Source organism: Sinohyriopsis cumingii, chromosome 9 (assembly GCF_028554795.1).
Source record: "Sinohyriopsis cumingii isolate HCF-2022 chromosome 9, ASM2855479v2, whole genome shotgun sequence".
Taxonomy (NCBI): Eukaryota; Metazoa; Mollusca; class Bivalvia; order Unionida; family Unionidae; genus Sinohyriopsis; species Sinohyriopsis cumingii.
In genome coordinates, this window is record NC_142969.1 from 71,419,351 (window position 1) to 71,443,826 (window position 24,476).

A 24,476-nucleotide genomic window follows, 5' to 3' on the forward strand; every position below is an offset into this window, starting at 1 on the left:
GATGGTCCAACAAAGGGCGGCGGTTGACCATGATCGCCACACATTATTATGGCGGTATTTTTCGTCAACAACCAATCAAGAAACGTTTTTAATGTATCCAATGAGACCGTACATATCTCATCCCAAATAATTATTTTAGGTATATATTTTTCTCCCATCCGTTCAGGAGTCCATGTATCCCCGCGCCACCGAAAGAAACTATGATACGTGCACGATTGTACTTGCCGCCGTTTCATCTCACGTGCAAGTCTATGTGTGGGTGTCAGCACGATTATATCTGAATTTCTAAAAACATTAATCGTTCGAGTTGTTTTGCCGCATCCACCAGGTCCATTGAGATATACTGTCTTATATCTGGTTATTGGATCACTCAACGATGGTGCCTTCGACATTTCTGATATTTTATTACCCTCACGATAAAAATCTCTCATTGGAACATCTGCTGATTCTGTGTAATTGTGTAATAGTTCCTTTTTTATTCTCCACGAACCCCATCGTTCATCATTACTTGTAAATTTCATAACAGGTTCTAAATATTTACTTGAAATATAAAACGAATCTGTTGCGACTCTGACTGCGGTCTCAGGAAATCTATTAATCATCGATAATAAATTTATGGAAACATAAGCCAACATGGAAGATCTTAGATGAGTATATTGCGGGGATACGTCATTTATGTAACTAACGATCGTACCTAATTTTGTTCCGTCGGATAAATAAACACTCTCTCGATTTACAAACGTATTTTTCGCTGTTGTATCAGCGATTATAAAATCGTACTCGGCATCATCTAGAATTAATCGTGCGTGATGTCTTTTATAATCATATGCACCACCTTGAGTAAATTTACCTATAATTTTTCTACCGAGATCTTTTGCGGTTTTGAGTTTATTAGGAATATCATCTTCGGAAATATCCTTAAACTCGCTAATAACTTCAGAATCTGACATGGGCAACCAAACTTTGGTCTGTGCATGATATGATATAATTGCCTCACTGACCACCAACGATGTCAGTATCGCACAATCTAGCATATATCGCAACAAAACTATAGGTGCCCAACGTTTTTCACAAAAATGTCTACCAAACCAAACATAACAAATCTTGTGAAGATTTTCGTTAAGCTCGAATGATTCAATACAGGCGAATCCAGTCAGATCAAAATCAGGTAATGGTCCATTAATTGCCACTCGCGTCATCTCGTTTGTTGGGTGACCAAATCTTTCAAAGTACGTAGAACAATCTCCGTATCCCAGAAAACTTCCTGGATAACATGCAACCATATCAACCGAAATAACATCATTGTAATTGTATTTGGTATTCCATAATCCGCCATGTCCATATTCGACGCAACTTGCGCGTACGTCCTCGAGTAAATCAAATCGTGTTGGTTTCCATGAATTTCGTTCTCTGGCGAAATGAGCCACAACAGATGGAACGGTAAAACAATTAGTTAGTAATTTGTCAGTATTTTCCGCGTGCTTGCACTGTAAAAACGTCGCAAGATTTTTCATCTCGTCATGGAGGGATTCTGTGCGATATATTTCACCGTTCGGTTTGACAAACTGATCAAATTCACCCTCCTCATTACTTTTAAATAACCATACCGATACAGGATCGGTTTTACTTATTTCGTTGATAAAATCAAACATACTATCTGCCCCAGAATTATCTGGGGAGTAAAATCTAACAGTTCGATCACGTGGAAATATTGTTACCGCGTTAGTCCATGCGTGCGCGTTATGATCGATAATATTTATTGGAGCTCCCTTCGATTTATATTTCGACTGGTACAGTACTTCTCCCGTTATTGTCGCCACAGTTATTGGAAATTTTAATATTTTTCCTAACTCAGCAACATCTTTTATTGTAGCACCGGTATCCTTAACTGAATCAGCCCACGAGTTTATTTTTTCACGCCTTAAATCGGTTAATCCATTTCCACGCATCGCGTTTGTAAAGTGTTCTATTACTCGTTCAGCCACACAATTTAACCTTGAAAATTTCATCGGCGCTAGTTTATCAACGTTGGGTTTTTTATTTATCTCATAGATTCCATAAATAACCGCCGTTACAGGATATGCTCGCTCATAATACGGTTTGTCAATACCCGTCAGTAGACCCGGTCTGGAATTTTTACTTAATATGATAGTTTTATTTTTACCAAGGACAGGATCATATTTGTCACGGATAATCCAACTATCTGTTTCTGTTAATACAATAAATTTTACTCTGAAGAAATATTTTTGATTGCCCTCGTATTCAGCGGTGTAGTTAATGATAGTTGCCGCTCGTTTGTCATTCATTGTAGCGTCCTTGACAGCTTCCTTGACTCCGTCAGTGCGTATAATCTTGAACGTTGACCATGTATGAGATGCACCATCCGTGTAAAATTCTTTCTTGGCGTCGTGAATTTTCGAGATCAAACTTTTATTTTTCGGATCAACCAAATCTCGCACTGGCAAGTCAGAAGATAATCTGTCAAGGTTGAATTTATATTTAACAGGCCTAGTTTGGGATAATCTCTCAAACTCGTTCATATAATTAAAACAAATATTTAAATAAAGAAAATTATATATATATACAATGTCTCAATGTAGATGGTTGATGATCGGCTCGGTAAATCGATGCAACAAATCCTGTAGAAAGGAATTTTGTTGGATACACTCACAAAACATACGACGAGGAAGTCTAGGACCAATACCATGTCTACGGTGTGGTATTGGAGTGCGAGGAAAGACAAAATTATGTGGGAAGTGCGGCGGGAAACGGTTCAGAGAGCTTGAAAGATATTATGACAAAAAAAATAATAGCGGTGAAAACGCTATAAAATCCGTGGAGGATTATATATCAAGATTTCAGACAAACAATGATTTAAACGTATAATATTATTATAATGGAGCAAAATATATTTGTCCCACATCCTGTCATAACAAACTATGAATCAAATATTAATGGTATCATCAGACACTGCAAGTTGAGGAGACCAGTTGGTTGTATTAATAATGCTGGTTATCTAAGGTTCACATGCGAGGGGGGAAAGAAACATTATCTATGTCATAGATTTACATACGAGTGTCACAAGGGTTTGATCAAAGACGGTCTTGTTATTGATCATATTGATGGAAATCCTCAAAACAATAATTTATCCAATTTACAAGCTATCTCTCACAGCGAGAATAATACACGCGGTAATACAGGAAGATGTAAGACAATCGGAAAGAGGGCGATAATTTCCACAAACATGGAAACTGGTGAAGAAATAAAATTGCGTTCAATATCTTCTGCTGCGAAATATTTTGATATTCACCCGCATTCAGTACAAAAAGTCGCAGAAAATATATATAAAACAGCTTTCTCGAAAAAATATAAACAGAAAATTATCTTTAAGTATCAATAACTATCATCACCACATTATTAACTATCATCACCACATTGAATTAATTTTTTTAATTTATGTCACAGTAGGTCCTCCATACACTACTGAATTTTTGATTATATAAGGGGAGATTACTTTGTAATATATAGGTTTCTTCGTAGATGGTTGGTTTTTTATGATCGTAATTAGTCAGTTTAACTAATTACTCGTAGAAATATTATTCATGTTTTTTAAATATTTCCCCATCATACAACATAACGAGAGATCATGATAATGTTATTGATCCGTAGGAAGCTGTGTGTGGAACAGAAACCGTTGTCATGAAAATCGACCTGCAGGTGTGTGTTCATGCCACTGTTATTATTGATTCTCAGTCTGCTTAGGAAAACCGCTACAAATACAGAAACTGTTATTATTGATTCTCAGTCTGCTTAGGAAAACCGCTGTTATAAATACAGAAACTATTATTCAGAAACTGTTATAAATACAGAAACTGTTATTATTCAGAAACCGCTACAAATACAGAAACTGTTATTATTCAGAAACTGTTATAAATACAGAAACTGTTATTATTCAGAAACTGTTATAAATACAGAAACTGTTATTATTCAGAAACCGCTGTTTAGTGTAAATATTGGTTCCTTAGCTATATAGCTAGCTATATAGCTAACTATATATTAACTTCCGAAACATATGTTCGTAACAATGTTTGATAGCTCAATCAGTATGGTATTGGACTGTGACGCTCGCGGTCCAGGATCAAACCCCCATGGCTGACAATTTGTCGGTGGTGTACGCATAATTGCGATTTTTATAATAGTGGGGGGAACCGCAAGAACCCCCCCGCTCAGCAAATTCCCAACCACAATATTGACTTGTGGTTGATACATATTTTCGTATCACCCACTGGATTAATTATTATGGGTGGGATTTTGCTGAGCGTACCTTAATTAAGTTATATGTTTGTGCTGTCCCTGAAACATCCCGACGAACTCGATGGGGTTCTGGGATATTTTTTTTTATTTTAAAGATTCATATATTATATAATGAACCATGAAAATATCAATGATGTAATTGTCGCTATTAAAAAAATTGAAAAAAGATGGAATTAATATATCTGATGAACTTAATCCTGGAAAAATAGTTTCTGACTTTGAGATTTTACAAGAACGTAAAACCATGGGGACACACACACTATCATCTGAATACAGGCTCATGAAACGGATTCAATCGGCAATGTTTCAGTCGCTAGCTACCGTAGAAGATGATCATGTGAAGGAGTTCGTTCCTCTTTCTACCGCCGTAGAAAGAATTAAATCGTTATTATCCCACGAGTATGAGGCAAAGAAAACGATTAGTACTCGCATAAGACTATTAAGAAAAATAATGTTAGATCGTGAAACGATCCAGAGTAACCTCGTTACTGGTGAAACGATCCAAAGTAGTAATTTTGAAGATGACTGAGATCTTTGATCAGAAATATTATTTCTGAATTTGATGGGTTAGTAATTTGTTTTTTTTTTACTGAAATTTAACAAATTTGTACAAATTTCTTAATTTTGACTACCATTTACCCCATCAAAAGCATAAAATTGTACAAATTTCTTAATTTGAGTACCATTTACCCCATCAAAAACATAAAATTGTACAAATTTCTTAATTTGACTACCATTTACCCCATCAAAAACATAAAATTGTACAAATTTCTTAATTTTACAAATTATTTATTTCTGAATTAATTTATTTATTTACTGAATTAATTTATTTTTTTTTTTTACTAAAATCAAGAAAAATGCACGAATTACTTGATTCTGACGGGGTAGTTGGTAGTCAAAATCAAAGAAAAATGCACGAATTACTTGATTTCTGACGGGGTAGTTGGTAGTCAAAATCAGGAAAATTGAGCAATTTCGTTGTATTTTAGTTAAAAAAAAATAAAAATCTCAGTAAAAATAATATTATTAATAAATAAAATTAATTTATAATAAATGAAATTTATTAGGAACAATTTGACAAGGTTAGAACTTTCTTGATTTTGACGGGGTAGTTGGTAGTCAAAATCAAGTAATTCGTGCATTTTTATGTTTCTGAGGGGGTAGTTGGTAGTCAAAATCAAGTAATTCGTGCATTTTTATGTTTCTGACGGGGTAGTTGGTAGTCAAAATCAAGTAATTTGTACAATTTCAGTAAAAATCAGGAAAATTAATAAATATTATTTTTTTTTGTGATAGAAATTTTAATTTTTACTTTCATCGACCAGCTTTTTTAGTTGCCTAGGCCGATTAATTTGTACCAAACACAAATTTGTGCCAGTAATAATAAAATATTTTTTTATTTATTTTTTTAAGCTGATCGAATTTGAGTCTGATCTCTGTTACAAATGTTCTTCTAACTGTTAAGAAATCCTCGCGTGTAAAAACCCTCCATTACATGAAGATCTACGATAAAGTCTTACGACGGAAGTCTTACGACGGAAGTCTTACGACGGAAGTCCTTAGACAGAAATCCTTAAGACGGAAGTCTTTACGACTTTACATACAGATTTATTACAAGCTCTTCTTCACGTATGTCAATTAAGCGATTAAGGTGGTCTGTGAGTTTAAAATTGATTCGCGTTAACATATTATTGTGACACCGCAAATACACGGGATTAGTTGGTTCTTGCACGATTAAACTTCCAGGGGGAACTTGTGGTGTGAACGTGTACAGGATGTATCCTTGTTGAGCTTGATTTGATCTTCCGAGATCTATTTGATAGCTGCCATCGATTACGTCACAAACCAGATTGACCGCGACCGTCGGTGTTATATTAACGATCCCCGGAGATACGTGTCTTCCGCCGCCATGTGGATCATTATCATATCTGAGGACAACTGCTAATGGTGCTAGTTTCTCCATGCATGGAGTATTTTAGGAAAAAACTCATCAATGACATCACTGACAGATTTTCTTAATTTATCCGGATTATAATCAGGAAACTTAAACGTTACAATATCAGCTTCGGGTATTTTGTACTTGGCTGCGAAGGATTTTTTATAATCGCTTGATGACTTAAGAACCATATCTCTAATTCTGTTATAGATAACTTCAGAAGAATTAACTATATAATTTAAAACTTCTATGTACCTAATAATATTATCGCGCGCAGATGTTGAATCAAATAAATACTCTTGAAAACTATCACGTAAATTATTTACTTGTATTTCATGGTCTAAGTTTATTGAAGCAAATATAGAATCAATATTCAAAGCAATAACACGTTCATTAAGATTATACAAAAGAGCTCTAGGATCATATACAGGTGCTCCCCCCCTCCATCCTGGTTTTACTTCTATGTAATCTAGCCATTCTGAATTCATTTTAATATCATGACGAAGACTGGTCTTTGACGTAAAATCACCCCTCGTTGGTTCTGGTGGTCCTACATACACCGGGGGAATTTCAGGCCATCCTAGCACTGATCTGATTGAAGATTTATAAATATCAACGGCATAATCAGGCGAGTTTATTTCAATCGTCGAGGACAGGGTGGGTTCATGAACATTAATTGATATTTTTGATTCTTTTCCTGTTATTGATTTTATTCTACGCGCAAATTCCTCACTGATCTCTTCAATCTCATAACTGCCAGTTGGTATTCCAACAACAACCCAGTTAGGTGTTCCATCGGGTTTGTTCTTGTTAGCAAATACGAGCGAATTATTTGCTGGTGTACCATTAAATGATTTTGATCTGATATTTGGCCAGCTGTAATATACTCGTAATTGTGCTAGTGCTATTTCTTTTACTGGAATTGCAGTAGGAAAATTAACACTAAATTCAGGATTAGTTGAACTTACCGAGATCATCGTTATCTTTGGCGGAGTTGTGTTAGTCACGATCTGCTGGAGTAATTCTGTCATTATTGATACTTGTATCTTTAATACCGATACCTTCGTCGTATATTTTGGTTATCATTGAAAATTCGAAATCAGATATAATTCCATCACTGAGACTTGCTGATAACAACGAGGATAATTTCGAGTATGCTACCGTCGCTGTATGTAATTTTATTTTGTAATCGGATAATTTTTCGTTCGTACAAGTACATATTTTTTTTGTGATGATACCAAGCACACCTGCAATAGTTGTTGCTGCTGAAATACAGATAGTTACAGCTACTGGTGCCATCGTTGTCAACGCTGATAATATTACACCGGTTCCAGCAACAACAGCGGATACTGAATAAACAATCACATCAACGATAACCAATCGTCGTCGATATTTTTTTACTTTTACTGTATATTGATCAACTTGATCTTTTAGCGCAGCCTGCCATTCACGCGCTTGATTGTATCTGTATTGTGCACCGTCCATATATATTTTTATACAGTAACCAATTGATGTGCTTCAGCTACAAATTCCAAACACCACCAGTAAGATGTTGCGGTTAATGTCCTATCAGCTGCTTCCAGAATAAATATTTCCTCGGCTCCGATATTTAATATAACAGATACAACCCCGGAAAACCTGTCGGTGGAATGACGCCATGGAAACGTTGTAAATATTTCAAATTTTGCAGCACTAAACACAGACAGCCTGTACACGCCAGTGCTTGTTGCGGTATATTTGATGGTATTATTTTGTTTTGACCATGTTGCAAATCCCGATGATACCGTGCATACGATGTTTGTGATGTGCCCGGGAGTTATTTCAGCTGGAATTTTAATCAGATTGGTTTTATTGATAATCTCAGGAATTCCCGCTACGATGTCTAGTTGTGTTCGTTTGATCGTGTCTAGGTTACTTTTGATATCAGAAAGTTTTATATCGATGACGGAAGGAGTTCCAAAGAACTTATTTATGGCATCATCGGTTTTCTGAAAATTTCTTCGAAGCCTTGTAAAACCGGTTACGTGAACGTCATACTCGGCCCGCTGCGTGGATAGTTTTCCATCCACTTCGTCGACGTATAGTTTGTTTGCGACGTCGTTGTCAGATTTTGGAGCTGTTACAGCTACTATTTTGTTCCCGTTCATGCTAAGTTCACCTGTCATCGTGTCACCGGTGTTTCTCACGCGATTAGCAACACTTTTTGCAATTTCATCTCTGATGGTTTTAAGTGACATACTTGAATCTCTGATTCTACCACCGTCAGTAAACACGGGAATATTATCTGTAACTGCACCAAGTACTCGCCGGACTATATCATTCCATTTGATATTGCTGGTTTTTAGTTTACCATATCGATCTTGAAAAATAACAACTTCATCTGGGTCAACTCCAGCAAGGTTCATAATATCAGCAAGGTCATCTTTAGTCGCATACTTCGACAGATCAACGTCGGATTTTATTTTCTTACTAGTAGAAGATCTTCCGTAAATGTCAACCATTATAATAAGATCCGTTGTTTAAAATGCTTTACGCGCAACAAATCGGTTGCTTGTATAATCGTGCACGACTTTATGTGGCGGCCTGGATGATTTTGATATAGCGTCGAGTACATTAATTACTTCACGGCCGCATATTGGCGGATCTGTCATTGTTTGTGTGGGTAGCGTTGAATACCAAACTTTGGAACCTCTGGTTGTTGCGTGGAGTGGTGCGACATACTTGATAAATTCAACAGGTGGAGCTAACCCGTACGAATCAAAATAAACAATTCCACGCGGGTCAACCGCGTATGATACCCAATGAGTACCAGGTCCAGAACGTTTGTCAAGATTAATAATACCTGTTTCAAGTTTGTTTGGTTGTTTCGGTAATTGATCTCGCATAAAAACACCTCTAAAGGCGGATATTTTTAATTTTTTAGCAGCATCAAGTAAATCAAAATTTGATGCTGGAACGTCTAACGAAATGACCCTGGAAGCCTTAGGCCTCTCCCCCAACGAGATCCTGGCAATCTTAGACCGCGTCCCTTTTTTTTGTTATATCGTCCACCAGTAACTTTTTCGAAAATTTTTTTACCCGCCGCTCCAGCAACACCTAACGCGGCCGCCTTTGCTACGGCTGGAGCAGCTGCAGCTAGTAATGCCGGAATGGCCGCAAGAAATGGGAATATACCACCTGTTTTAACCATGTCTTTGATGGCGCTCGGGGAGAGATGGAATTGAACTCCAGTTTTTGATTCTAGGGCTTTATTGAAATGTTTAATCTGATTATTTGTCAACGATAATTTGTTTGGACCACCACTAATCTGATCTCGTTTTAGTGATATTTTAGTTCCGCATTTGTTGGCGGTTTTTGATTGAAGCTTTTTTACCTGACCAGGAGTCAGAGTAACATTAACATGACTATACGACATTTTTATATAAAATATGTTTTTCTAAATAACACGATTAAATATTTTCCACCGGTGCATCAACGACCCTCATTCGACCACTACCACCTTCAAGTAACATGGCCTTGTCGCTAAGTATGACCGCGATCGCTCTGTAATCAACACCACCGGTATTTAATGTTGCTTTGAGATGTATATCAACGACAGATTGTTTTGATAGATCAAGATGTTCTAATGAAAAATAATAAATCGGATACAATTTTTTAAAATCTAGTTGTGATATTTGCAACCCGGTATCAACATTTTGATCACGTCCCATAAATGACATCAAATGATGATATGCACGTCCTATGTGATTTAATGCATAATTTAGTTGTACATTTTCTGTTGGTTCCTGTTGTCCGTTTATCCGTAAAGAAATATCTGTGAGACCTAGTTGGTCAAATATCATATGAGAGTGAATTTGTGAGTTTAAACGATTAGTTCCTTGAAAAGCAATAAAAATATGTCGTGGTGCAGAAACACCCTGTTGTGATGCTATATGCCATGTAAACTGACCGTTAACGTTAGTTTGCATACTGTCTGTGCTTGTTGTTAACCATGACAACAAGGATTTACCACCTGCATCCATGAAAGAAATTAATCGCTGTTCTTCTGCGATCGTTGGAGTCATTACCGGCATCCACAGTGAAAGTTTCGATAATATTACTTTACCAGCGTCACCAACGGGTCTCCACAGAGCATCATTATCATCGTTCTTTCTTACAAGAACAACCGTGTGTCTAGCTCCAAAAATAACCTTTTTAACATTCCTGCAAAATCCAAAAATATGCGATAGTGGAATTGTACATGAAAAACCTCTATTGCCCCCTAGCAACATATTTCTACGTGCTGCAAATCCCAAGTTGAAATTGTCATTAGAACCATGAACCACCGGCCACACATCAGCATCACCCACTTCGGCAAAATTTCTTGGTCGTCTTATATTATACGGATCACTTTCAGGGTTATTGGTGTTATCTTTCACAAACATCATTGTGGGACCTGCTGATCTTGTATAATCATCAGAATATCTCGCCAGACCAATTATTGTTGTAGCAACGTCGACATCATTCTGAATTGATTCAATATTTTTTCCATCAATCATATATGTGGCGCCACTAAATAATGCCATGATCCCGTTGTTGACAAACCCAATTTTTACTGGATCTAAGTAATTAGTATCATCCGTTTTTATAATTGTACCTTCTACCTCAAGAAAGGCATCAGCGGGTAAAAAGTATCTACTTGTGTCATGAACTTGTAGTTCAATTCTTCCACGTTGATCTGGTTGTTTTGCGTCATAGGAATAAAATTGATAATCACGTACAGATTCATCCTTAAGGACGGGTGCTTCCATGTCAAATGCTGTGTCGGACACGCGCTTGAACATTTTATTATAATTATTTTTCGTCTAACACGTTGATCACCGCCTTCGGGAAATTCCACCTCGGAAAGTTCCACCTCGGGAAGTTCCACTTCCTGATATCAAACTTGAGATATTATTTCCAGATTCACCGAGTCCTTGATCTGCTAACGCCGCTAGTTTTTGATTTGCAGCCTGATTTATTATTTTACTTACGTCTGCGGGCATCACCTCAGTACTTGCCAGTTTCACCGGTGATTGTTGTTTTCGTCGCAATAATCGTGCTAATCTTTCTTTGATCGCCGAGAACGCCTTACTAGCAACATTGACAATTGCACCAGGAGCTTTATCACGAACAATATCAATAGCCTTCATCGATAATTGTTTTGCAACAGGTGCTACTTTTGGAGCTATCCTTGTAAATAATCCCCGAATGACATCACCAAGTCCATTTCCGTAAATAACACTATAGATTGGTAATCGTGAGTTTACCGCTCTGACCTGTGTGGGTTTACGATGATTATCATGCACAATCATCTTATTTTATTTACCATTTATCTAACAACTAGTCATCAACGAGCTCATCAATAAGTTCTCGGTAAACGCCGATATCCATGATGCCACCTTGAAATAGTCGCCGACAAATATCAGCTGCTTCATTGGTTATTTCTGGTGAATTATTTCCAGCACGTTTTCCTCCTATGAGGACTTCTAACCGTGACACGTCATTGATGATATTATCAGGACATAAACCACGTCCTGTTTTAGGTTCATCTTGGGGTGTTTTAAATACTGGTGGTTGCATTACCGGAGTAAGTACTTCAGTGGTGGCCGGGGGTGAGTCACCTTCTCGAAATCCATGTGGTGAATCTATCGGTGCAAATGTTATATCCGGTGCAGAAATTTTACGTAAAGGTGAAGGAATTTTCTTCGAGGAGTATGGTTTAAGTAACTCTTTAGCCTTTTTAATTTCCGACTTCAACCTTTGCTGCGGCGAAGAAGATTGTTGTTGTTCTATTTGTTGCAGAGGTGGAGGAAGCTGATACTGGGAGAACTCTCCTTGTCCTAGTTGTTCCCGTCTCCCTCTAAGTCTATTTACTTCTTCATTAAGTCTTTCAAATTCTGGACCTCTAGCTTGTTTTTTATTGTAATATACGCGATATATCCATTTAATGAAATCATCATCATTTGTTTTTCCATAAAGGGGGTTTAAAAAATTAGATTTATTAGATATATTTTTTGATATCATCTCAGGTAATTTCTCTCTTTCAGCGTTTCTAATTTCCTCAACAACTCCTTCGTTAAATCTTGCAATTAATTTTAAGCTCTCTCCTCCTGATTTGGATTTAGATGCAAGTTTTTCTCTCACATCGGCGACTTCAGTACGAAGTTCTCCAATACCTTCAAGTATTTCCTCACCAACAGGTGGAGGTTGAGCTGCAGCTATGTCAGTTGGAAGGTCCCGTAAAATCTTCTTTGCCTGTTTAGTTCTTCTTGCTATTTTTTCAGCCTGCGCCGCAGTTTGTTTTGATACCGGAAGAAGATCTTCTTTGATGACAGTTGTAACTTGTTCAGTAGCTGCAGTGACGGGTTTAAATAGTTTTTTAGTTCCTTCTTCAAACTCAAATTTTGCTTCTTGCCGCGCTTGCAGATTTTTTCTGAATGAGTCTCTGACAGGAAGAAATTTTTTAATTGTTTCTAATCGTTCTCGTGCTGTTCTTGCAGTATGAGATTCTGGATGTATCATTTTATTATAACATAATAATTTAATTAATATCAGCAGAAGAGGAGCAGCAGAGAGGGCACCTACCAACGTTGGTCGTCAAAAAAATAAACAAGAAATAAATAAACACGTAGAGTACTTTATTTTTTCAGCTACTATTTCGAACTGAGGTTTTATTAGTACAATCGTCCATTACAGAAATAAAACATCTCAAGGAAAAGTTTATTTGTAAAATCTTGACCTTTCTACGAGATGATTTATTTGTTTGTTTTATTTGTTTTGTCGGAATTCTATGGTCTGTTCACCCTCTCTGCTGCTTGGACCTACCATCAATAGCATTCTAATTTAGGTGGAGTCTCTCAGCCGACAGTACCATCGAATTGAGTTTCTCACTGTCTTGGTTTCATTCTCCAGAAACCTCTGCAATCCAGCCACATACAAAGGCCACTCCCTTAAAAGGTTAAAGATGGATGCCAAGGAAAGGTCGGTATGCAAAACTGTGGTAACTAAGGAGCAAACCTCAAGTTCCATAGCTTTGTTTCTTGATTAGGATGTGGGTTCAGATTCCTATGGATATCCCAACCCAACACAATTTTGAATCCAGGCCACGAGGCCTGAAGACCAAGTAGGTGAATATGCCCTGTAGCGACCCGATGATACCAGTGGTTGAAGGGAAAAAAGAGCAAACTGACCAACCCTCTGGTATCTTGCTACCTCCTGGCCTTGTGCCAACTTCATTGCTATACTCCTTACTATGCTTGAGTGGGGGAGCAAAAGTCTCTCCAGACTTAAGAAAATTCTCATGTGAATGGTAAATATCCTATACCACATTTTGTATGTTCTCCAAAACCCTCTCCAGACTTAAGAAAATTCTCATGTGAAAATCCATAAGGCTACAGACACAGATCCATTGCCAGATAATGAATGGTAAAAATCCTATACCAATTTGTTCAATATCCATTCTTTTTCAGCTTCTGTTGCCTGCCTGGAATGGATCAGAGATGGATATATAATCAAAGGGACTCTTAGTAAATATGACAAAAAGGAATTTAATGTGGGAAAAAGTAAAATATATAGCAGTACCAATATCAGGTTTCAAACTAGTATTATGTGGGGTGGGTGAATAATGGAATTTCAGAGAGAGATGTGAGGGAAACAATGATAAATCTGGGCAACTGGCTCAGCATCATAGGAACTGATGTAAGTTGGGCGTGACAACACATCAATAGCAAGTAAAGTATTTGGGTTTAAGGAAGGCTTTGACAAATAAACAGGTAAGCATCTTGACATATCTGGATAACTGGGTCATATTCCTGCTGTTTCAGCACCATTTAGTTATGGTATGATCAGGTGGAAGGGAGCGGTCATTCGTCTAGTAATGGTTAGCCAATCATATTCTGTATGTGGGGAAAGGATGTGGGATTATGAAATGTGTATATAGATACAAGATATAGTGTGCAGTAAAAAAAGCAGAAGGCAGATGGGCAGAAAGCAGAAAGAAAAGCAGAAAAATGGCAGAGAAAGAAAAAGGGACAGAGATATAAGATGTAGTTGGAAATAAGGAGCAGATAGAGATATACAAGCTGGGGAAATAAGAGAAAGGATACCTAATATATATGATGGAGTGATAGATAGATATTCTGATTAGACAAATATAGTGAGAAACAATGTAAACATTTGTAGAATTTGGAGAGGTGGACAGAACTTAGTGTGTATATTGGATATAAACAGAAGATTACAATATGACTTAGAGTCTTAGTTAGTACACTACTGGTCCCTGCCTCACCCTGAAGTCAACAAGACAGACCAAACACACCTAATGGGTCAGACGTACACTAGATGTGGAGAAGGCGCATACATGATTGGGGTATCTTTTTCCTGCTCAGTGACGTATCCTTGGTGGCAAATGTCCGGTAATGGTATCAGTCAACTAGCTCAGTACCCTGATCATCCAGGTATGTGATACTCAACTAATGTTACTGTGTGGACAACCGTTTTCATTCTTTCAGTCACAGTAACTTTGACCTTTTGACCCCAAATCAATAGGCTTCTAAGTTACTCCAAGTACAATCTATCCATAATGTCTGGTTTACATCTTTTTTCAGTCAGTGACATTGAACTTTTACTTTTTGACAGTGAAGTCCATAGACTTCTTTCTTAGCACAAGTCCATGCTGTCCACAAAGATAGGTCCAGCTGTGCGATATAGAAATAGTGTTACTGTGACCTTGACTTACGATCTTTTGACGCAATAATGTACAAGCTTCTTCTTGACCCAGTAATGTACAAGCTTCTTCTTGATTTCATGTGAAAGCTATCCACAAAGTTCAGTGAAGGTATATGCTGTAGAACTGATTTCCTCATGCAAAGAAAAAGAAAGCTACATACTGGGCCATGGCTAAATATGTTTTGCAGAATGGCTGGAGTGTAAAAAGAGTACATGATCAATGTAGCATGAAAAGTAGGAAACTGAGACCTACATTCATTATGGCATTTTATTAAATACACCAAACCATACATGTATTTTTTTGTTTATTTAATAATAACCCCTCACATTACATTTTTCAAATGTGTCAACTATACCATGTAATTGGACTTCACAACAAGATTTATAAAAAGTCTGATTCATTGCATACAAATAACTAGTTCAAGCCTGTATCACCATGTAAGATTAAATGGGTAATATTTACATAAATACATCAGTAAAAAGAAATATCTAGTACCAATCTGTATCATCATGTAAAATTCAATGAGTAATAATAATGACTGTAATAGTAATGACTGCACAAACAATAGTCTGAGAAAATAAAGTATATACAAAATGTGTACATTGTCGATGAAGCTTTAAAACACAGTTACCTACTTTTAGTATGGTGGTGTATACTGCATGTAGAAGTCAACCTTTATGAATGTAGAAGCAAGATTTGATTTAAACATAAAAGGTATATAGTTGCTAATGATGATGAAACCGGAGATCAAGCATAGTGCAGGCAAATAAACGGTCAATTTCTGGTGTGCAGTACTAATTTATGCAACATCACAGACTTTGTTGGATTCATAAAGTCACTCCATTTTGTACTGCAAACTATGATTTAGTAACTTCACATACTTTCTGGTTATTTTGATCAACTCTTTCACCTAACAGAGAACACAGTCACATGATGCATCCTTCCTTGGATGTCTGAATATAGACTCCATGTGAACAAGAGATTTTCCTACAAATTTATAGAAACCAAAAGGCTTTTCCAATTATTTTAAGGCTCAAACATTCTAGTATGACACTATAATTATATATCAGTAAGTTTTTGAACTTTTGATCAAAATTTATCACCATCCTTCGCAGTTAGAATATTCTAAGTCATCCACCTGTCAATCAATAAATCTCTTAATATGTTACATTAAATATTTTCATAAAAGATAAAAAAATTAATGTATCTTTAACGAGTTCATATTCTTCATTCAACATTACAAGTAAAAAGTTCCAAAACTTTATTGTTAGAGTTATTTCTATTGCTTTGAGACCATTCCTGTTATATGTATAGCCTACAAGATGCACTATATATGTGATTAGTTTCTAAGAATAGAGCTTTGCTAATATTAAAATATTACCTAATATTGCTTTTGGAACTGGAACCCATTGGCTCCTTTAATGCCATCCAATCATTGTTACAAATTTACAGATTTCTCTAAAGAACAAAGTCTGACATTAAATCAGAGAGGCCCCACTATAAGAGGAAGTGGAATGTCTCTTTCTTTGAGTCTGAAATTTGCTGCCGTTGGGAAAACTCCAACTGACCATGGTATGATTATGTTGTTAGACATTGGAAAATACCTGATAGTGATTGACAAGTGATAATGTGATTGTGAAGTGAAGTTTTACAACCTCTTAATGAGAAAATATCAACTTAATATCATGGTCTGTTTGGCTATTAGACACTAGAAAATACAGTTATTGACAGGTGAAGTTTGAGCACCTGTTCATGATAATTAGCTAAACAGGGAGGCTAATTAGCTTACCATTCCTTAGTAAATCAAAAGACTGAAATAGGTTGCTTTCTTATTTACACTTTGTGAATATGATTAGGCAAGAAAATAACACCTAGCAGACCAATCATAATGTAATTATCTTATGGAAGTAACCCTTTATAATGACAGAACAGTTTCAAACTTCAGCTCTTTATTAGTGTGGAAGGTTAATAACGAAGAAATATCAAAATGCTAATTTATGAAAATTTATTCTCTGGTCACGCACAAAAGCTGCAAAAATGATAACGTTATCTGAAAGAGTCAGCAATATTCTGGACAGAAAATAGAAATGACAGTAATGAATACACATGCAATAGTATCTGTATATACACATAAAAATAGATATATTAATTCATAAACATGTGAAATAGATCAATTACTTCATAAGCATATTTACTACAAAAATGTTCGGCGTACTTGAGTAACAACCTAACATTATTATTATTATCATTATTAATATTATCATTATTATTATTCAATCTGTACAAAATGTTTAGGAATGAAAATAATGATTGTACTTCCTACTTCTTTTTCCAAACAAATAATTTCTCCGCCCCACTCTCACACGTACTCTTCCTAAATATGATCATGTACAAATTGCATTTTACAAGTTTTACTTTATTCTAGAATACAAACCCTAAGAAACCTTTTTGTCAGTCTCCAACTGGTATCACTGACCTTGTCTCCATGAGAAGCATGTATGAGATGTATGAGATAAAAGCTGAAAAAGCCACTACTTTACAGCAGTGTCAAGCAAAAGAAACATTACACGTTGCTCTCATCTATTTCTATTAACTCGAAATTATCAATTTAGCTAACTGGGTCAATTTATAATTTTTCCTTTATTTTTATAAACATGTTATGAACATATTTTATACAAACGAAGTTTTCTCTTGAGAGATGGGTGAAAAACAGCACTGTAAAAGAAAGCAACAACTGAATTTTCTTTAATTGCATAGCTGGACATTATTCATATGATGTTTTGTACAATACAGGATGTAGTGACCTTTACCATTAACATTTTGCTCCCCAAACCAATAGGTAGGTAGAGTCTAGAACCAATATTTGTATTCCTCTTCCACACTTTATTTACAAACATACATAAACTTAAGTCAACATACATGTTCTAGAACTATAGTTATTATGCAAAATCATTGTCTTCTTTAAGCCATAGTGACCTTGACCTTTGCTCTTAAATTCAATAAGCTTCTTTCTTATCCAAATGTAAATCATCCAAAAAGTAGAGAAACTAGAAGCAATATTTCTGTCCATACACCAGAAATAAATAGATACTAGTTGAAAAATAGCAAGAATCATAACATCACTTCATTGTTCAGCATCAACATCGCTCATTATTGAAAGAATCAAAGATTCTGATGACAGAAGCTTCTATTCCAAGTCTGACAAAAACCTGGTCACAAATATGGCTTCCAGAGTGCTAACAAACTCAGCCAATCAGAAGCAAGATTACAACAGTAATATGAGTGGATCTCACTCAATACAGAACTGATCAAAGACCATGATAATATTTCAAGTTTTTTTAAACTTGTGTCAGAAAAATGACTTAAAGAGTGGTAGGAAGCTCAGTCAATCAAATGTGTCCAATACTGAAATTGTACAAGATCCCGATGATATAAGCCTATCTTCGAAGTAGGATCAAAATCGGATCAGAAATAACAGGGAATAACAAGCTCAGCCAATCAAATGCAAGATGACCTCATTGTATCATATTTACACACAATACAAAACCTGCACAAATCTTGATGAACATAAAGTCACAATGACAACAAATAAATTCCAGGAGCTGATGTCTCCAGCTTTTTGTTCTTAGCAGAAGAAAAGGTTAGGTGATAATGATGATATACTAATTGAATTATTTTTAAGGAAGGACTGATGATGTAGAACATTGACAATGAAATCAGGAATGGTCCCGTGCATATGTTTTTACAAGAAAGGATTAGAAAATAGTTTTTATATTGAGACAATAGCATGTTAGGAGACAGCAGAATTTGTGAAAGATTTCATGAAATTTATATTTATGAAGTATACAGGTGAGCAATAGGTACTTGTTTAATTTGAGTCACATTCTTTATTGGTACTTTAGCTTCTGGTGGGTAACACATAAATCACATCCATTTTTCATGACCATGGATTTGTTATGTATATAAAGTTTCAAAGGGATTTTACCCAGGAAACACGAGTGCATATGATGGATGGTTGAAGATGCAGGGTCTAGGATTTTGGGTGATGCATATCTCTTTAAATTCGAAAAACAGGTCATGTTTAGGATTTAGTAAATTTGGTGGATTCCTTTAAAGCTGAAAATAGAAGGCCTATATAACAGTCACGATACTTATATATGTGTGTGTCTTTGCGTGTGTGTCCGTGCGTGTGCATGTGTGATTTGGATTTGTAACATAACTTTAACAAATTTTCAGTCATATCGCTACAATATCTACAGTGTGGCAGTTATAGTGATGTTTAGAAACTGAAGCATCATGCCATAGACATGTAGCATTATGTCCCACCCAGTCACATTATCCTGACACCAGACATAACACTAACTTCTTAAAGTGGAGTGCCTAGCAAGGCAGCTGTTAGTACCATTTTTAAATGTCTTTTGCATGACTCGGCCAGGGTTCGAACCCGTGACCTCCCGCACCTGAGGCGGACGCTCTAACTACTAGGCCACCAGAGCAGTCATATCTAAAAGCAGAATAAAAAGGAGTGTTATAATTTATCCCTGTTGTTAAAATCCGAAGAAAAATATCTATATTCTTTTTCATCAGATCATGTTTTAAAAGTTTTCTATTTTACAAATTGAATTACCACCAATGTGTCCATCATTGTATTTTGAAATGAACAAACTTTGCTGTCAAATGAAATCTCCAACAACACATCCAGTACATACTCTTTCTTTGAACATAGCAGTGCAAATCAACCTTAACAAATGAACACCATTTATGATGTGCCATCATCAGGGTCAACATCAATCATTCAAATTCATCAACAAAACAAAATGGCATAGATTAAAGTCTACTGGCACATTATATGATGGTGGCTGACTTGATTGGCGGGGGGGGGGTTAGGGATTGATGCCATAACAAGCAGTGCTCTGGTGCTCTGTTCCAACAACATATACAGGAAAACTGAAGACAAAATTTTCAAGAATATCACACAGTCGCTTTATTCATACTAGAATTACTCTGAATCCTTTTTCTTAGTTGTTGTAAATTCAAGCACAATTAAGCACTTATCAGACTCTGACTGCCATTTCAGTTGTCTGTAAAGTGATGGTATCATACAAAAGTCAGTTAACTTAAAATACAATTTCAGTTCAATTTTGTTCAGCCAAATCTGGCATTCACTGACTACCATAAGTTTCCAACCAACTGATAGGGTGGTCCACAGGTTTCCAACCAACTGATAGGGTGGTCCACAGAAGCATATCTGGCAATCTTGACAATTATGGGGAAATAAAGTGTGCATGATTCCTGAAAATTTGCATCCAATCTATATTGTTTGCTCACACAGAATCAAACATTTGCACCAAATTTTTAGTTTAAGTAGGAATATTGCAATCATGCATTCTACATGCAACCCTGCAGATGGATTAAAAAAACAAAGATACTGAGACTGTCAATTTCACAGACCCAGCTATTGCTTTGGGAGCCATTAAGAACTGAATTTAGATGAAACATTTCAGCCAAATATCTTCAGCTCTGGCATTCTGGTTGGTTGGTTGGTCTTTAATGGAACTTCCTTTACTATTCATTGGGCTATATCATTAAATGGGACTTAAAAGCCTCTCCCACACACTGAGGCAGCTGATCCAGACGGGCATGGATGGGTATTGAACCCACAATCCATGGATATGATGCTCTTGAAACAAAGCCTCAGCTGTTCTGCAGATGCTGAAAATAAGTTTTCCATATGGACTCTTTGGAAGCCATTCTGTTGTTAGAGAGCCATCCTGAACACAATTTTGAAAAAGCATATCCTAAGAAATATTCCTACAAAGTTTGACTGAAATTGACCAAGCTGTTTAACAGAAGTCAAAAACAGGTTTTCTATCCAATGAAAGGAAGTCATGTCACCAGGGGAGCCAAGCCAGATTTTGATAGAACATGTCCTTATACATTATTACCAAGTTTGATAAAATTTGTCTCAGCCATTCAACAGAATAAGCTGAAAATAAGTTTTTATATGGTTGCATAGTGAGCCACACTACTTAAATGGGAGTAATCTCCAACAAAATATTCATTAGACACGTATTGATGAATATCCAAGTTATGTTGATCTAAATTGATCACTGCAATTTTTGAGATTTTGAAAATGGCAAATCTGGACAAATTGTGAGCCAAAAATCAATCAAACATGCAAATTTGATCACAGTGACCTAATTTTGGCACGGCAGAGTTACTCTTCTAAACATGCATCAACATACCAACATACAACAAACAGGGTCCATATATTACTGATGACAATAAACATAACAAACGAATATCCTCTCCTAATTCACTTCAATATTTTTTAAGAAGTGACAACATAATTATAATGTATATTAGCATACTTGCCATATCATATTCTCAGACAGTATTGGAGTTTTTGTTTGAGATTCAAAAAGTGTTTTAGGTCAAAAGAGGGGCTCAGTATGCAACACCAAAAAAGGCAATGTTGTCTGATCGATAATAAAGTAATTTAAAATGACCGGAAATTCAAATATGAATAAAATAAAATAACTTGTCTTTGTCTTTTAAAACATTTAACATTGTTACAAGGAAGAAAATAGGAACACTTAAAACTGTCAAATATCATCACCACACACACATGCAAGGATTCACATAATCGCAACCATGCTGACATCAAATAAAAATATACACATGTTTCTGTCTTTAAAATACACCGGAAAACAAAAGTAAAGGCTTAATTAGATGCAGTCTTTGCTGTTCATGATATTTTAATGACGCTATTAAAAGTAATGCCGGATTCTCTAAGGAAATCCTGGTCAGAACAGTCTTGTTCTTGATAACATTAGCATTGTCCAATGCAGTTTTTACACAAAATATGCTGGTCTCTATACAGAAATGAATATACATAACATTTGGGACTGACCATTTCACTGGGGGAAGGGGCATACAATTTTCAAGTTTAACACTTTATCAACACAAATCAATTGGGCAAATATAACCATGTGCTTATAATTGTCTTTCAATCAATCTATTTCATGGCCAAAATCATCCTGAAAAGCATGGATCTGTTAATAGATGGTAGTTTAACAAGATCAATATAATGGAGAAAAAAAATAAAGAGAATGTTATTGGGCCACTAGGCACTGTTATAGACCCATTCATAAATAAAGACAAAAAACTGCTGACAATGAGATTTTAACAAATCTTTTTTCCCTTATTACAAATATCATCCAATCAAAGAAAGACATGGATCCTTCAGGTTATGATGGGATGCTTCGTTTTGTACAAACACCTTCAATTATGCCATTTCTTTCATGAAAATGTAACGGATAAGGTAAAAGATTGCTTATGTCCCTTTCAAGAATCTGTTTGTTAAAAGTTAGATTAAGTTTTTTTGCTTTTGCTTCAAGAAGTAATTTTAATATTGGCATAAAGGCGACACGAGTACAGATTTTGCCGTCACTGGTTTGAATATGAAACTTTGCATACATGTAAAATTTTGCTGCTTCAGGTGCAACAAGTTGTCCATGCTTATGACACTTCAGCATCCCATCTTTTTCGGCAGTTCTTAGTTTAGTATTTCTACACTGCATCAATGGACAAGACGAATACGGTTCTACTTCTATCAGTCCTATAATTGTTCCTGTCTTCAAATTTTCTTCCTCATCATCATCTTCTGATAACTGGCTGAGTTGCTCATTTGATATTATCTGCAAGATAAAAAATGTCCCTCATTAACTTTTACTTTATGCTCCACATTAAGATTGTGCTAAAAAAACCAAAAAAAATAAACCACAACAAAACAACCTTGACCTCGAAGAGAGCACTGTCCAATACAAATAATGTGGTATGTGACACACCATCTAAATATGTATTCTCAGCATGCCAAAGCTTCACCCACTAATTTCAAATGGCTTTCATGTTATGGAGCAGAAATGTGATGCAAATATAAAGATACTGAGTTGTGACCTTGATCCCAATGTTTAATGCAAGATACCTTTTACTGATGATGTATAAGTGTACCAAGTTTCACCCTTTAACCTCAAACAGTCTAAAAGTTTTAGATAATGATGAAAGTGGTGAAAGTTTAAAACATTGAGCTGTCACTTTAACCTTGAACATAGCACACCAATGTTGTACACAACACACCTTCTGGTTATGTACAAGTATACCAAGCTTTATACCTAAACAGCTTTAAAAAGTTACAGAATCAAAAGTGTGATACAAACAAAATACTGGGACATTATTTTGATCCTAAAGATAGGACAATTAATATGGCATGTGACCCATTTTAGTTATGATGTACAAGCATGTGACCCATTTTAGTTATGATGTACAAGCATGTAACCCATTTTAGTTATGATGTACAAGCATGTGACCCATTTTAGTTATGATGTACAAGCATGTGACCCATTTTAGTAATCATGTACAAGCATGACAAGGCCTTGTTATAAAGCAGAAGGGTGATGGATTGGTCTTGTGCATGAAGATAATAGCCTCAGTCATTTGTACAACACACCTCCTTATGATGATGTACAACTATATCAAGTTACATTCCTTAATCACAGAGGAGCCTTGGTGGCTCAGTGATTAGCAAGCTGGACTCACAACCGAAATGATGTGGGTTTGTATCCTATCATCAGACCAGCCTGGGTCGTGGTGTGTCATGGACAAGGCACTTTACTCTAGTTGCCTGGGCAACATACTTGGCATGTATTGCTGTGCCATAAAAAATCCTTGATCACAAATGGCTTTAAATTTACAAAGCAGCAACAAAAGTGTGCCTGACAAGAACAAAATTGCAGAAGAAATGCTCCCTGCTTTTATTCAAAAGGATGGGGACAAAAAGCTATTAAAGTTGAATCTCATCAAGAATGGAATGCTATCTGTCAACTGTTGGAATGCATGTGTCAACTATTGGAATGCTATGTGTCAAATATTGGAATGCTATGTGGCAACTATTGGAATGCTATGTCAACTGTTAGAACACTATATTTCGCTGTTGGAATGCTACGTGTCAACTACTGGAATGCTATGTGTCAACTATTGGAATGCTATGTTCCACCTGTTGTAATGCTATGTGTCAACTATTGGAATGCTATGTTTCACCTGCTGGAATGCTATGTGTGTCAACTATTGGAATGCTATGTGTCAACTATTGGAATGCTATGTTTCACCTGTTGGAATGCTATGTGTCACCTGTTGGAATGCTATGTTTCACCTGCTGGAATGCTATGTTTCACCTGCTGGAATGCTATGTGTCACCTGTTGGAATGCTATGTGTCAACTATTGGAATGCTATGTGTCAACTATTGGAATGCTATGTGTCAACTATTGGAATGTTATGTGTCAACTATTGGAATGCTATGTGTCAACTATTGGAATACTATGTGTCAACTTTTGGAATGCTATGTTTAACCTGTTTAAAAGGAAAGTATTATGCATGCAAGTAGTGGCATGAACATGCTGACTTGTACAAAATCTGTAGTT

General features: G+C 36.0%; 1 protein-coding gene across 3 annotated transcripts in view; it reads right to left on the reverse strand.

Annotated features, from left to right (window-relative positions):
- Nucleotides 1–16,984: 16,984 nt before the first annotated feature.
- LOC149792001 (uncharacterized) overlaps nt 16,985–24,476 on the reverse strand; it is a 47,227-nt gene continuing 39,735 nt past the window's right edge. For all 3 annotated transcript variants that reach the window (XM_089970491.1, XM_089970492.1, XM_089970493.1), the window contains exon 8: nt 16,985–22,696. In XM_089970491.1, coding sequence (XP_089826617.1) covers nt 22,247–22,696 — 450 coding nt within the window. In that variant the 3' untranslated portion in view covers nt 16,985–22,246. The remainder of the gene's footprint in view (nt 22,697–24,476) is intronic.